The sequence below is a fragment of the Lonchura striata genome, chromosome 12 (genome assembly GCF_046129695.1).
Source record: "Lonchura striata isolate bLonStr1 chromosome 12, bLonStr1.mat, whole genome shotgun sequence".
Lineage (NCBI taxonomy): Eukaryota > Metazoa > Chordata > Aves > Passeriformes > Estrildidae > Lonchura > Lonchura striata.
Window position 1 is genome coordinate 13,121,832 of NC_134614.1, and position 15,579 is coordinate 13,137,410.

General features: G+C 39.6%; 1 protein-coding gene across 4 annotated transcripts in view; it reads right to left on the bottom strand.

The window, feature by feature from the left end:
• The window catches only part of EEFSEC (eukaryotic elongation factor, selenocysteine-tRNA specific), a 124,000-nt gene that overhangs the window by 31,102 nt on the left and 77,319 nt on the right, over positions 1 to 15,579 (bottom strand). For all 4 annotated transcript variants that reach the window (XM_021532192.2, XM_021532220.2, XM_021532207.2 and 1 more), the window contains one exon: positions 12,131 to 12,287. In XM_021532192.2, coding sequence (XP_021387867.1) covers positions 12,131 to 12,287 — 157 coding nt within the window. The remainder of the gene's footprint in view (positions 1 to 12,130; positions 12,288 to 15,579) is intronic.

The window sequence follows — 15,579 nt, forward strand, 5'->3', positions numbered from 1 at the left end:
AATAAAAACACTGATAATTTACTGAATAAGTCAATATTTCTCTAAATGTGCACAATTTCAACACAGAAAAATAAAACTCACTACTAAATCCAATTACATTATGTCCTCAAATTACTCACTTCAGAGCATAACAAGGCAAATATGAAGAAAAACTAGGGGAAAAAAGCTGGGATTGGGGAAGCAGGCATCAATTTCCACATGAACTCCAAAGGGACTATAATCTTTGAACATCTTCTGAGGAGGTACTTGTGAGAACAATCGATTGTAATGAGCCATGAAAAGAAAATCCCCAGTTCATTATATACAGCCTGCTCTCCTGTCAGCAGGAACTTGCATTCTTTAGCACATTTTCAGTCCTCAAAAACCATCTTATTTCTCTTATGCCTGGCACTTGCTGCTTGGCACAGCCCATGTTACCACTGTGGCAGCTTGAAAAGATAATTCATTGCAATCATAAAGAAAACAAATGCATATTCTACAGGCTGCATTCATGTTGTACTACCAATCCTGATGAGCTGATACTTCAGCAGGCAAACAGCCCCTTGCCTAACACATCCATACATCCAAACGGGCTGTATTAGGGAGACAGAACTGTTCTTTCACAGACAGAAAACTGAGGTAAACAAGTGCATTGAGGAGTAAATACATAGCTGGCAGCAAACTTGTACTGAATTAAAAATCCTCAGGTGCACAGCAAAAACCCTGCACCTCAGGAACAATGTTCTTCATTTACATACAATGACACAGTTTAGGGTGAAACAACAAAGTAATCACAGGGATGGCACGGGTCCATCTTCTTGGTTCAGAAGTGTGTATAGATATATATATATATACACATACATATATATATATTCACACATATATATACATATATATATATACACTCATACACACACACATATATATACATACACATATATACACACATATAAATACACACATATATCCCTTTAAAAAACACTCTAAAAAGTTGCAGAGGCTGCTCTGGGTTGTGTGGGAAAGATCAGGGGAGGGGGCTGCAGAAGTGAGAAAAGGCAAATGGCCAAACAGAGAGGGAATTGAGTGGGGAGGGGAGAGTAGAAATGGATTAGGGTAAAACATCAAAAAAATCAAACTGGGTAATTAATCAGTTGCAATAGAAATGAACAGGTCCTCTGAATCACCTAATTGTCTTGATCTGCTAATCTCGAAGACTTGAGGGGAATGAGGGGAAAGCAGTGAGGGGAATTGAGGGCTCAGAGGTTTAAAAAAATATTGTCATAAAACCCATAGCACATAAGCATGCAATATAGAGTTCCTGGGACTGAAGTTACAACTTCAGATATTACAAGAAAGACTTTTCTAAGCAGGATGATGATCTTCTCTACTTTTCCTATAACTTTTATTCCATGTGTTAAGTACTTTTCAAAGTATTTTTTGCAATTTTCTTTCAAATGCAGTAATACTCTAGCTACAGGCAGGAAATGCTTTTGTTGCTTATGTATAACATTATACAAAATCATGTTACAGCAGAGCCTCCCCTATGAAAACAGGTCTATTGAAGCTCCAGTTATTTCCTATTCTTTATTAAACACTCAAATTCCTTTGTGAAAACACAAACCAAAGACTCCTTCACACAGACTTCCTTGAAATCAATGCACACTATTAAGAACAACTCTTTTTTTTGTCCCCAAACTCAAAACATGGATCAGGCTCTCAAGGTTAATGTCCTTGTCACACAACAGTTCTCATACACTGTGCACTGGCCACTGTTGCGAGTCAATACTTCAAATACTCTACAATTTGCAAACCACAAAGCTCTATGCCTCCAGGAAGCCCCTGTGGTGTATGTTTTTACTCAGACTTCAAAAAGCTATCAGAACAAACACTGGTGGAAAGGGAAGGTGAAAGGCCCAGGGGATGAACGATCAAAATCAAGTAAACGAGCACAGTTTACAGAAAGAGAGAGACATTTCACGGCAAGGAGGCAACCTGAATGCATGAGTGACCCTTGTGGGGACTTAAGAAGATCAAAGTTATGTAAAGGTTTGTAACCTAAGTATTTTCCACCCAAATACTGCAAAGCCTTGAGTGAGAACTGTAACATCCGAAAACTAGCATCCTGTTTTGCACACAAGAAAGAAGAAATAAAGATGAATGAAATAATTCCTTCTTTGGTATTCCTTCTACAGACGTGGAAGCACAGAATTTGAATTCATGGCTTCATCTTCCTTTCTCTACCTAAAGAAGTGGGTTCTTGGAGAAAGCTGCCCCCTACAAATAGGACAGAGCAAGTTCCTCCTGACCAGCTCATCCTGAAACCTTTTGTCCACCTGTCTAGAGAGTACTTCAGTCATCTCTCACCAAAAAACATAACCCTTCAAAGTAAAACGCTACCTAAAACATCAAAAGAAGCAACCACAAATTGTGTATATCCCCTGCATATTTTTTGGAGAATGTAAGGATCACTTTAAAAAGTACCATATTTGGGTACTTTGGTCATGTACCTGAATTCCTCACATTTAGCTGCACTGACAGCAGCTAAGCCTTCAGCAAGAAAAAGAGCCCTTCCTTCCCAAAGGACAATGCTTAAGTGAGCAGCAGTAAACCAGCAGACATTTTTATGATGTTTTGTAACTCTTCAGAAGAAACTGTATTTTGTTCCTTCTGTATACTTTTCCAAGGCACTCATTGAAGCATCCCAAACTTACAAAGGGCAAGTATATGAGAACTAAGTTAAAAAAAATATTCCAATTTGTTCTAGAAGATACAGGATATCACCAAATTATTACTTTTTGATGCTCTAAGGTTCCTCTGCATAGGAAGGAATACATAATAAATACATAGATACATAATAAAACTTACTGTTAGTTACATTCTTTTTCAAGAAAAGTTTTCACAATTGAAACTACAGTGAATTTGCAAAATGAAACACCTAAAAAGGACAACAACAAAAAACCAGACAGAAAGTAGCACATGCATCCAGCTCATGTTTGCAGGATGTGTGGTACATTAAACTTCTGTATTATTTCATGAAAGTAAGAGCAATCATGTTGTTCCATGTCATATTCTAATCCAAATTGTTTTCAACTTCAGTAGCATAAACCCAGTGAAGCCAAAAGTAAAAGAAGAATTTGGTCTGTAAGGAACAAGATATCTGGGTTATAGTGACTATGCAAGAGATCTCCACATAAAAATGAAAAATATCCAAAATAAAAATGCAGCAGAAATTTTAAAACTTGAATATGGTTATATTCTGCAGTTGTGTGTTTATGGAACCAATAAATATGCAAAACAGGGTAGGATTGCTTTTATAGGGAAAACAAACTTATTCAGTTCCTCATTTTGAATATTTAATTTTGCCTCCCACCCATATGTTGGATTTTTTCCTCCTTTTTTCTTCAAAAAGGTAACCTTCAGTAAAGGAGCCCATTGAAGAAAGTATTTCCTAAGCAGATGAAGCAAGACTCACGACAGGCAGTTTACATAACAGCAGCATGGAGCCAAGGGGTATTAGATAATTTGGAAATGGTGCCCAAGGAAGTTCAGGGTGATGTGATGGCAAATAGAAGCACAAAACAAATACAGGCAAATGGAGCAGCCTGTTTGGCCACATCCACTGCAGACATGCCCTGCCAGGGAGCTGGACTGGGCAATGGGCTCCAAGAGCTTACAGCTGCTGTTATAATTATTCAACATTCAGCAAAGGAACAGCCCTAAATGTGCAAGATGCTTATTTTCTCCCAGGGAATGCAACTTTCCACAAGAACTACATTCCCCCAAAATAACAAAGCCTGGATTAACTGGAAAGACTTAGGACCACAAGAGACTCAAAACAGAAGTAAGGTTATTATGCACAGCAGCACTTCCAGCTCTCAGTTTTACCACAAATCTCAAGATAAGTGCGCCTCTTTTGAAATCCCAGATCCTAAAAACATGCAACTGAGTGCAAATCTCAGTTTGTTTAATTTATGTATCTAGCTCTTGTGGCTTAGGAGAATCTTATATATGACCTGAGTTTATCTAAGAAAAGAAACAATCTTTACAGATTTTTTTTTTCTTTTAATAAAAAGAAAATCATTCTTTGGGGGCTTACTATCTTGAGTACTTTGGACAGCTGACTACCAATGTCACTGCCAATTGAAACAACAACTCCTCAGTTTCAAAAATACTTGTAAAAACCCACAGTCGTCTTCCCACACTATCAGATCCCGATTTTATCCTCAAATTAAGATAAATAAATTCTATTATAGCATCTTTCTATTTTGCAACAGGGATTTGAAACTTAACTTCAGAATAACTAGCAGAGCAGTTGCTGTTCTTGGAGGCAAAAAAGGAAACTTAATTAGAATGCACTTGGAGAAGACTATTTTGGCAGCTCAATTCCCAATGGCCTCCATTTGCAGAGGGCAATCTCAGACACAGAGCTAGACTGGATTTTCCCTTCAGCTCTTTCTTTCAAGAGCTCACAATATTGCAGCACTAGAACATCCACAGGTCAGAAAAAAATCACCTCTACCTTGCACATCCCTACAGAAGCCTGAAAATGCTGGTAGAAATATTTGAAGCAAACCAAGCTGTCACTGGCACCCAACTTCAAGGACCAAGAAAGATGGGCAGGGGATGGAATAGCAGATAAATAAAGAACAAAAGAAAAGAGAGGTTAGAGGATTAGCAAAAACTTAGCCAAAGTGAAGGGAGGTTCAATGGAGATTGGAAGCAAGTATAAAGAAAAGAAAATGTATGCAAGTGATTACTAAGTGGGGATTCTTTTGGTTGTGGGTTATTTTTTTTCTTCCCCAAGTGGTAGAATCTGTATAGGTTAAGATATCCTATGGTCAAACAAATTCCATCTGCTGGAATTACTTTTATTTTCTTAATAGGATTTTTTTCCATAAATAGCACAAATAATTAATTTCATATTTAAAGCAGGACTCCAGTGAAATGCAAGAAATAAAGGAATTGATTACTCACAATGGAGAAAAAAATCCCTCAGTACAGGACAACAGGTCAATTACGAAGCATCAGCAAAACCAGCAAAGTTTTCCTTGTGCATGTTAACATGAGGAACGCAATCACTGAATTAGACCTGGCATCACGATGCATCTCACAATGGAGAGCTAATTAGGATATTCTTTCTTATATCTGAAGTTCAAAACCCTTAACTTCACCACCTTGTCTTTTCAAGGTTAATTGTCTTTATACACAGAGGCAGCACCTGAATCTGACTGCTTTCCACATACAAACAGTAAGTTCAGAAAAACAAGCTCTACTGAGATGTACAGAAATAAACTGAACACCAACCCAAGAGGCAGCAAAGCCCAGAGTGAAAGCTCAGTTGGCTTTGGGGCTGAGGTCACGCTGAACTCACACAAGGGTTGGTCAGAGAGCAGGACTCCTTCCTGAAGGCCACCCATTAGCCCTGCCCTCGAGGGGAGTGTGATGGTCACCGGTGTGATGTGGGCTGTAGGAAAGAAACACTGCATTGACATCATGGGGCAGAACCACCATTGTTCCTTCTGTTGCACTAGTGACACTCCATTAGGCTCCTCTTGCACAAGAATAGAAAGGGAGGGTGGCAGTAAAATAAAAGGCTCCCTCTCACTCTTTTCAATGACCCAGAGGATCACTGTGTAGCCCATACTGCACCCAACACAAAGGCTTTCACAGGAGCTGGACTCTTTTCTTGCAGACACACTCAAATGCTGCTACATCACCTGATGCCTGATAATTCTGTAGTCCATGTCTGCTTGATCCCAGAAAAGCAACCTGCTGGAGAGATACTCCAATGGAAACTTCAAATCCAAAGAGTCATTACCCACCCTGGGAGCAGCATCTGCTCAAGTGTGCCATGACCTGCTGGCTGTGAAACCAATCTTACTATCAGCAGATCCCCCTTCAGAGATTCCATCCTGCAATTCTGTCATTGCAGACAAGACCAGCGTCTCCCAATCCTATAATGAATGAGGCAGACAAACAGTTAGGAAGTTATTGTTTCCTTGAGTACTGTTTTCATTCAGAAGTAGTGTACACAAATTTGGGCTTTGATTCCACAAGAACACTCTAAGGTTGATAAATCTGGTTATTCAGTTTCAAAGGTCAATATGGGCTCACATGGTGTCACCACTCAAAAGTAGGCTTGATTCCTTCAGGCGAAGCTCTTTTGGTAAATGCAGTACGAATTCCTAGCTCCTATGTGGTCACCAGCACTTCCACATCAGTACAGTTTAATCTGCTCAAGAGGGGATGATACAAGGAAGTGATGCCTCTCTGGCAGCAATCATCTCCCAGCCTCCGTCCATACTACACCAGCCAACTTTCACAAAAAGGAGAGAAGGAGATTTATGCCTGAAGTACCCCTTAAGGATTTTAGGTTTTGTTTGGTTTAGAGGGTAGGGGAAAAGAGACTGTGAAAGAACAAGCAGAGCTAATCTCCAGCTTTTAAATAAAACACAGCTACACAGATTTCTTTGCCCTTGGGCTTTTGTTTTTCCTCTTGACTGAAATCCTGCTCAGCCTCACCTGATACTGACAGGGATGGCAACCTACCAGACCCTTGCAGCCAACATTTTTTTATTTTCCTTTATTAAAACAGAATCCAGGCTGGGAAAACAGGGACATTAAATGTGCCATTAAATTCCATTTGGCCTAAGAGAAGATTATCCTATTCTAATGCAACACAAGCAAAGAATTCCAAATGTCAAGATCTCCCACAAAAAAGGTATGCTGCTTAGTGACAGGATGTTTAATTATTCTCAGTGCAATGAAAAGGTTTAGGCTGCCCCATTCCTACTGATGTCAGGAAGGAGTGTCCTCCAAATCACAGAGCTGGGAATATGACATTAACTACAGTCAACCGTTTAAAGCTTGTCTCCTACAATTGTAAAGAAAAGCCCAAACCTCTGAATGCAATATTCCACAAATGCCCGCCACCATGGAGTGTTGAGACCCACCTGAACAAAGCAACATATGCCTTGAATAGTAATGAAAAAAAATCAAATATAAAAAAAAAATACAATTAAGATAGCTCTTAAAGAGGAGGTTACAGAAGGCAGTGTGATACACAAATATTTTACTATTGTATTTTTCAGTCTTCATGTAATATTAATTTACCTCATGCTATTTAACTTCTAGTCAACTTCCTTGTTTAACTGTAATCCTTAAAAATACTGAAAAAAATTGAATTGCACTTTTAAACCCTCAGTTTTTAACTGGATTTGAAATCATGCAGAGTAGTGCTGTACATGTGCAGCTCCTACATCACAGCTCTCCCACTATGCCATTAAGTACTTTGCAAGCCAGTGGGGGATCTCATCCAATGAAAAAAGCGGCAAAATATCAAAACACCAAAGATGCACCAAATCCACAATATGCTAAGGGGGAAACATACTCTGCATTTCTAACCTTAATTTCACATGTAAGAATACAAGGAATTGTCAAGAATAAGACACTTTGCTGGATTCTGACCACTTCATGTCACGTTATACCAACACTGCAGGATCCCAGAGGTGCTGTGTCCCAGGTGAGGGAGAGGATCTGTGCTGTTGCTGCAGAACAGACTCTTATGGCCCATTCAATCCCTCTTACCCTGACAAGCAGTGAAAACAGTGAAATGGACTTGTTCTCTCAAGTGCAAGGCAAAACGTTACTGGCAATAAAAGACAAAGTAATAAACCAGTTTGTTTTCACCTGTTTTAAGAAACTTAAAACTGCTGTTATCCTGTATGGCTAAAAAGAACAGAGAAGCCACAAAGCTTGCACTCCAATATTCTCATTTTTATCTCTTCTTATGAAAAGTGTCTTTTATTACATTTAAATTTGCTCAATTCAGAAATATATTCAGCTCTTAGGAGTGTTAGATATGCACTGCTTCTTTCAAATTAAGAAATAAGGTAAATCCAAGTCATGTACAGCAATTTTAGTCAAAAAGAGGAGAATGGCAGACACATTGCAATGCCTCAGAAAGGATGAACACTTCACTAGAAATTAGACAGAAATATAGAAAGGAAAGTGAACCATGCCTGAGATATCATACATGCACCAATTAGATTTAAAAAGTTGCTACATTTTACAATAATCAAGCACATGAGAAATGCAATGAGCCACAAGCAAAGAAATGGGCATATCTAAAGCCAATCTTTTAGAAGATGTCAAGACACACAGCAAGAGATCATGATTTTGCAAACCAAGCACAGTTTTACAGGGTCAGTTCTTGGGTGAGAGACAGTTAAAATCCACAATTAGCACTAGGTTATTCAAATGATTTGCTGAACTTTCCTCTGTCTTATCAAGTGGCACAGCATTTCTTGGTGCAAGGTATGTTGAAGTAAGCATTTTCCAAAGACTGTCATTGTAAGCTTTTACTTTCTTCAGAATAAGACACTTAAACATACAGTTCTTGCCTCCCCAAATCTGTTCTTGAACAATACTTCCCACTCATTTACCCTGTACAGTGCTCCATTTATAACTAGAACAGCTGCCACATATCACCCACCTCAGCAAGCAGTGCCCCATCAGTAGCTCGCTCCTGCATCCACACAAAGAATAACTTTAAAAGCAGTGTAGTTTAAACTGCCTTTCAAACCCCGTTTGCTTTTTAGAGCAGCTTGTTAAACTGCACAAAACTCTCTTGTGAGTTTAGAGATTATGTCCCCCTTTTTATGCATTTGATCATGCAATCAGTCTGGAAAGGAAGTGTCATCCTGTCAATTAACAGGCCTTGAAACTTTGCCTTCAGTTAAGCACAAACAGCCCCATAACTGAGCCCTACAGACAGCAGATCTGCCAGCAAATACTTTTTTTTCTTTTAGATGCTGCTGCAAACATTCTAGAAAGGTTATACCTTGTCATTCAAGCAATAAAAGCATGCTTGGACACAAAAAAAGAAGTGAGCTGAAAAATAAATTGTACTTGCACCCACCATCCTACTACCTGCCTGTTTTACCCTGCACTAGGAAACATCTAGGCATACTACACATAAATATTGTCAAATTGGAATACATCTTCATCTGCAAAGATGATCTAGCAGTGCAAGACTTCTTTGCTAAATAACATCTCTCAATAGTCAAGTTACACTTTGCTTTATTTCATGTTATTAATCTTTGCTTCCACCTCCTTGGACCACCCTAAGGGAGTCTTCTCCATTATGTTCTTCAAATACTTGTGGATAATAATATCTCCCACTTAGACACTGTTTAGCCAAGTTTCATGCATTTCTTTTCATCTTCTTTCCCTCATAAATCAATCCCTTCAGCCTCTCAGCATTCTTGCTGCTCTTCCCTGAACTTCTTCCAAAGTACTGGCATCTTTCAGCAACTGAGGAACTTCCAATTGCATGCTGTACTCTAGATGTGCATTTTGTACTCTAAAGAAAGATAATTATGTCTTTTCAAGAAATATTAATGCTCTAAGCCTGAAATAAATCTAAATCGAGAATTTCATTATTTTGTTTTTTTTTCCAGAATGGATAGTAACTATCCCTGTTCCACAAAGCAGAGGAGCAGAGAGAAGTATCTGACTTATTGCTGCACACAAGCAGTGCCAGAGTAGGAAACAGATCCACTTTCTGCCATTCCCAGCCAGGTTTGCCAAGTTTCAGCCCACAGATGATATAAGACAAAGCTCCCAGGCTATTCTATAGCAAACACGAGCCATTTCCAAGAGAGTACAGAAGAACACTTGGGGAGCCCAACACTTGCTCGTGTGAGCAGGTGTTGTTGGTACAAGTGGGACCATGCAGCACCCTAAGATGGTCTATTATTATCTTTAGTAGTCAGGACACAAATCTCTAACACATCTCCCTGAATTTTAGTGCCATGGAGAGGTGTGCTTCTAAAACCAGCCACCAGCTATCATCAGGTCAACTAGCTGAACAAACTAACTCAGTTCTAGTGGTTGACTGGTTTTAAATATGAGAGGACTGATGGATTCCAGGCTGAGGCAGTACAAGGCAGTTTTCAGCCTGGACATTTCCTTTCCTTCCCTCTCATTTCCTGATACATTTCTGAAGGAATCACAGAAAAATGACCTTTAAAAATTTTAAAAAAGGTCTACCCAAAAAAAAACATTAAAGAGACTGTATGAGAGGAGACAAGGATTAAGAATGGGGTGGGGGTAAGGGAAAGAGAAGTCTGACCAGTTAAATTAAAAAAAAACCCAACTCACAATCAGGGTGCAGACACATTAAAAAAGCAACACTGATCTAACAAAGGAATGTGAACTGCAGTTGACTCAAGCAGTATCACAGCAATGGCCCTCCCCCTACATACAAATCTCTGAACTCTTAAAGAGACAGGTTTTTAGGCTCTTTCCAATTCGGTGCTTCTTTTCTTTGATACCCTCAACCTGACTTAATTTAACTTACTGCTTTTTCTTTCCAGACAACAAGAGCACCCAAGCTTGACCCAGACTAAAGCAAAGCAAACTAAGTTGTATTATTCTGCCTACCTTAGAGAGGTATTAAATTCTAGCATTCTGCCACATATTCTTCTCACTGAAAGAACAAACCATAAAGGGTCCTCTGTTTCAAGGTCTGCTGTTAAACATCTGATGAGTGTAACCAAGATTAGATAATGAACACCTTGGTGAAAGGTATCATTTCTTCCCACTAACTTAATGGACAGAGCAAAATGCCATTATCTAAATCTATATACAATTTTCTTAATGTAACTGCTGGTTCACAATTACAGTTCCTGCTTAAATCCACAAGGGTGCCAGAGACTCCTTATAAGGCCTCTCTCTGTCCTAGGAAGAACCATTTCCTCCATCCAAAAAAGTTGAAATGACAAGGTAAATGCCATCCTCCTGTTCTTTCTATACATCAGATTTTTGCCTCTGGAAGAGAAAGTTACTAGGAACATTACATAATTACATTTTTAAGCAAGACACCATCTTGATTTTCAGCTCTAAGGTCATCTATGCATAATTTCATTGCCTACCTGAAGGCACCTCAGTGAATCCCCCAAATCTTTTCTATACCAGAAAACTGAAGTGTGCTTGCTAGTTAGGCTCTCAAGACCTATTTGCAAAATCTAGCACTTGGTTACAAAACCAGAAGTACAGGTAAGATAGAACAAATGAGATATTTCATATAGTCAGAAATTCTTATCCTGTAATAGAAGTAGAAAGGAAACTTGCAGAGGGTCAATATTAGAGCAATTGCATCACACTCTAAATGGATAGTCCATCTTCTACAAGGAATTAGGAAACTTCATCTTTCTCTGAAAATCAATGGCTATGTTGACTGTTTGCTGCCACAGAACATTGTAATTTCTTTTCTCCACTCGTTCAATAGAAGTAATCTTGCTCATCTCCCTAAGAGGGTGGGGGATTAACTAGTGACAAATTCGCTGAAGACAAAACAGAAATACAAAAGTACTGCCTGGTATCCTTAAAATATTCTCCTGCAATCTGAGTTAAATGCAACACCTATTATTGCCTTCTGAAAAGTCTCAGAACTATTCTCCTGCCTTAAAAGGAGGAGGAAAAATACCCCCAGTAAATGACACTTATAAACTCTAGCACCGATAATTTCCCACGCTCTAACCTAAGGAGGCATAATTCCTTCCTGTAATTCACCAAGGATGAAAAATAAAGTCATATATAATACTATAAAACCAAGAGACACAAGCAATAAAAAAAACTCTCAAGATATCCAAAACCCCATTTATCAAGCTGTTTTTGCTTGAAGGCAAGTTAGGTAATAACATGCAGAACAGAGCCAATTTAAGAAACTTGCATCCAATATACTATATTTAATAAGCAGCTACAGGTAAAAATGATTGCAGGTTTGCTTTCTTTTATTTGTTCAGAAGGGCTCTGGTGCAAATCATACATACATTAAGAAGGGAGAGATTACCACAAACCTCTATGGGCACAGCAGGATTTCTGTGTTAGTGCCACTCAGCAAGAAGTTATTTTGAGACCTGAGTTTTTTGACACAGGGGATGTGGCTTCAGGCCATTCGGTGTCACACTGTCAGTCACAGCCACCATCATGAAATTAAGAAGAGGTACAGTCCCCACCAGATCACTGCTCCAACTGGACATGAGCTGATTTCAAAACTTCAGGAGATTACTGGTAGCACTTCACCTTGCAATATGAAAAGATCCTCTACACTGGAGATTAGTATTTTTAACTGCTAAGCACCTACCTGGAATTCGGATTTTAAATTTACCACTTTGTCCAAAACCACCGTCTATTATTCCATCTTCTCCCGTAGACAGTTTCACTTTCAGACCCACAAAAATCTGGATGTTTGTTTCCTTTTTAAACAATGAACGACCAATCACACTGTAATCATCCATCACCTGCAAAAAAAAATTGGATTCATAACTCTACAAGCTAAAGTGACAACAAATTATCCATGGTACATGCTAAGTTTGGCAACTTCTACCACTCCACCTTTGACAAACCATTTACTCCCACAGGAGCAAAACTCTGGGTGAGTTATCTAAACTGCTGAGTTTAATTTGTGTCTAAAACCATAGAAGATTTTATGAACTAACACACTTCTGCTTCTACCTCCCTTATCAAAATATAAGAATAATAAAACCTACATCAGAACATGCTGTAAAGATCAGTTAATTAAAATGTTTTTTCTGCCTTGAAACCTTTGCATGAAAGTTACTGAAGTACCTATGCTGACAAAAAGTTTATTCCATTGTTTATTCTGCAGCTAAGTACATTATCACCTACATAAACATTCTTTCTCTTAGCTCCAGACCTGCATTCCAACAGCTCCACTTCCAAAGAAATGACAAAGCTTCTAAACAGAGCCTTTTAAATACTCACCTTTACATACATATTGATTTGTTAAACCAAGAGCCTTATGACCACTGTATCCAATTTTAATTTCAAGGTTTGTAACCCAGTGGGAAGAACCATTCCAAGTTGAATTGTTAATTAAGCTATCAGGAACAAGAGGCAGCGAGGTTGGTAGGTAAGGCAAGATAAACAACCCTCCCTCAGGCATTACAAAGTATAAGGTGCAGTCAAGTGAGCCTAATCCTGTAGGTGTGAATATCCTTGTACACCCAATGCCTGCAGTTACTCTACCTTGTAGATGCAGAAAGAACATTTATTTATCAGAGTAAATATGAGGATATTACCTCAATCTTTCCAAGGTTATTTTCTGTGGTAAAAGTTGCAGCTCTTCTTCACATCTCAGAAACCATTTTTAGATACATCTAAGGGTTGCAAAGACCAAAGTGACTTAGAACAGTAAAGAATTGCAATCAGTTCTGAACACTCCCCTTTACTCAGTTTAAATGAACTCAAAATATTGATGACTCAAAATCTCACCGGTTTATTAAGCAATTGTCCTTCCCTGAAGCCTCCTCCATAAACTATAATGAATATACAGACTCAAATCCCTAGGATTGTTATTACTTTGTTACATATATATCCCTCCATTTTAGTGCCAATCTCAGTATGGCAGTAAATCTAGCATCAGAAATTTCATTTTTGTTTTATTTTAAACAGAACTTACTTGCTCAGCTATAAGCAGACTTGAAAGGGCTGTGCAGTATTAGAGAGCACTGGCAGGACCTCTCCCTGTCCCAGACCAGGCGCAGAATGAGAAATATCTACAGCCCTTCTTGCTTCTGTCACGTGGAGATGACAGCAAGACAGGCAGCTCTGTTCTGGGTGCAGCCAAGGCTGTAGGCAGAAACGCCTCAACAACACTCAGTGCCCAAACTCTTCATCTTTCCCCAAAAGGACACATTTATGGTTTTTTGTTGTGTCTGTCCTCTCCCTCTGCTTCAAAATAGCTTCTGAACCATTGATGGCAATATCACTGCTTGGCAACATTCTGGCTTAAATGCAAAACTCAGTCATGTCTTTTCCTAGAGCCCCTGATAACAGGTGGAAGTTGAGAGGGGAGATAAGCTTTCAGGCACCCTTGCCTTTCTTTAGCTTGACTAGAATAAAAAGAAGCTGTTAATTCCAACCTGAAGAAGCACTCACATTCTCAAAATTTTTACCAGTTACAGTGCCTGAAGAAATTAAAATGTTACTTCATCCTATAAATCTTTTATTCCTAAAACAAGAATTTTAAAACTGTTCATCCCTCTCGTCCACTGCTGGCCCTGTGTTTGAAATACAGAAGGTACAATATGCTCCAGGGAGGATCTCTAATATACCTATTATTTTTGCAGTTATCCCTCAAATGGCACAGGAAGCCAACTTTAAAGGCCAACATCTTTCTAAACATATTTTATTTTTCCAAGAGCACTTCAAAGTTATCTTTAACTTAATTAAAAATGGAATTACAGGATGAGCAATCCTACTAGGCTAGCATGGCTCAGTTTAGAGCCTCCCCAGCAAGGTTATCAGAAAAAACTCCAGTGACTCCTATGAACAAGTGTTACAGGCATTGAGTACCTTAGAGTACACCAGCAATGATAACCTTTAACTGAATACTAGAACAGAAACAAAATCTATCAGCATTTAGCATTTAGTTATGCCACACTCACACCTTTGAATTAAATACTCCTTATCTTTTATAAAGAAAGGTGCTTTTTAGGGTCTTGCTCTTGTACATTCAGTATAGGAGAGTAACCAATGCACCATTCTTTTCACTCTAATGGTCACAGAATCACAAGGTTGGAACAGAACTCTAAGATTGAGTCCAAGCCATACCCTAACACCACCTCAACTAAACCATGGCACTGAGTGCCACATCCAGTCTTTTTTTAAACACATCCAGAGATGGTGACTCCAGAACCTCCCTCGGCAGACAATTCCTGTACTTTATCACCCTTTCTGTAAAAACTTTTTTCCTAATATCCAACTTGTATTTCCCTTGGCACAGCTTAAGACTGCGTCCTCTGGTTCTGTCAGTTGCTGCCTGGAGAAAGAGACCACCCCACCTGAGCACAGTCAGGAAGTTGTAGAGGGTCATCAGGTCACCTCCGAGTCTCCTTTTCTCCAGGCTGAGCACCCCCAGCTCCCTCAGCCATTCCTCACAGGGTTTGTGTTCCCAGCCCCTCACCAGCCTCGTTGCCTCCTCTGGACACCCTCAAGCATCTCAGCATCCTTCCCAAACTGAGGGGCCAGAGCTGGACACAGCACTCGAGGTGTGACCTCACCAGTGCTGAGTGCAGGAGAGGAATGACCTCCCTGCTCCTGTGGCCACACTGTTCCTGATACAGGCCAGGAGCCACTGGCCTTCCTGGCCACCAGAACACACTGCTGGCTCGTGTTCAGCTGCTGTTAGCCAGTACCCCCAGGTCCTTTTCCACCTGAGCACTGTCCAGCCATGCCGTCCTCAGCCTGTAACACTGCAGGCAGTTATTATTTTGTGACGAAAATGCAAGACTCAGCACTTGGACTTAATAAACTTCATTTTATTGGACTCTGCCCATCCATCCAACCATTCTAGGTCTCCCTGCAGAGCCCTCCTACCTTCCAAAAGACCAACACACTCTCCCAGCTTAGTGTCATCTGCAAATTTTCTAATGATAGACTCGATCCCTTAATCCATGTCATCAATAAAAACATTAAACAGAGCTGGTCCCAGCACAGAGCCCTGAGGGGCACCACTGGCGACTGTCCCCAGCTGGATGCAGCACCATTCACCACCACTCTCTAGGCCTG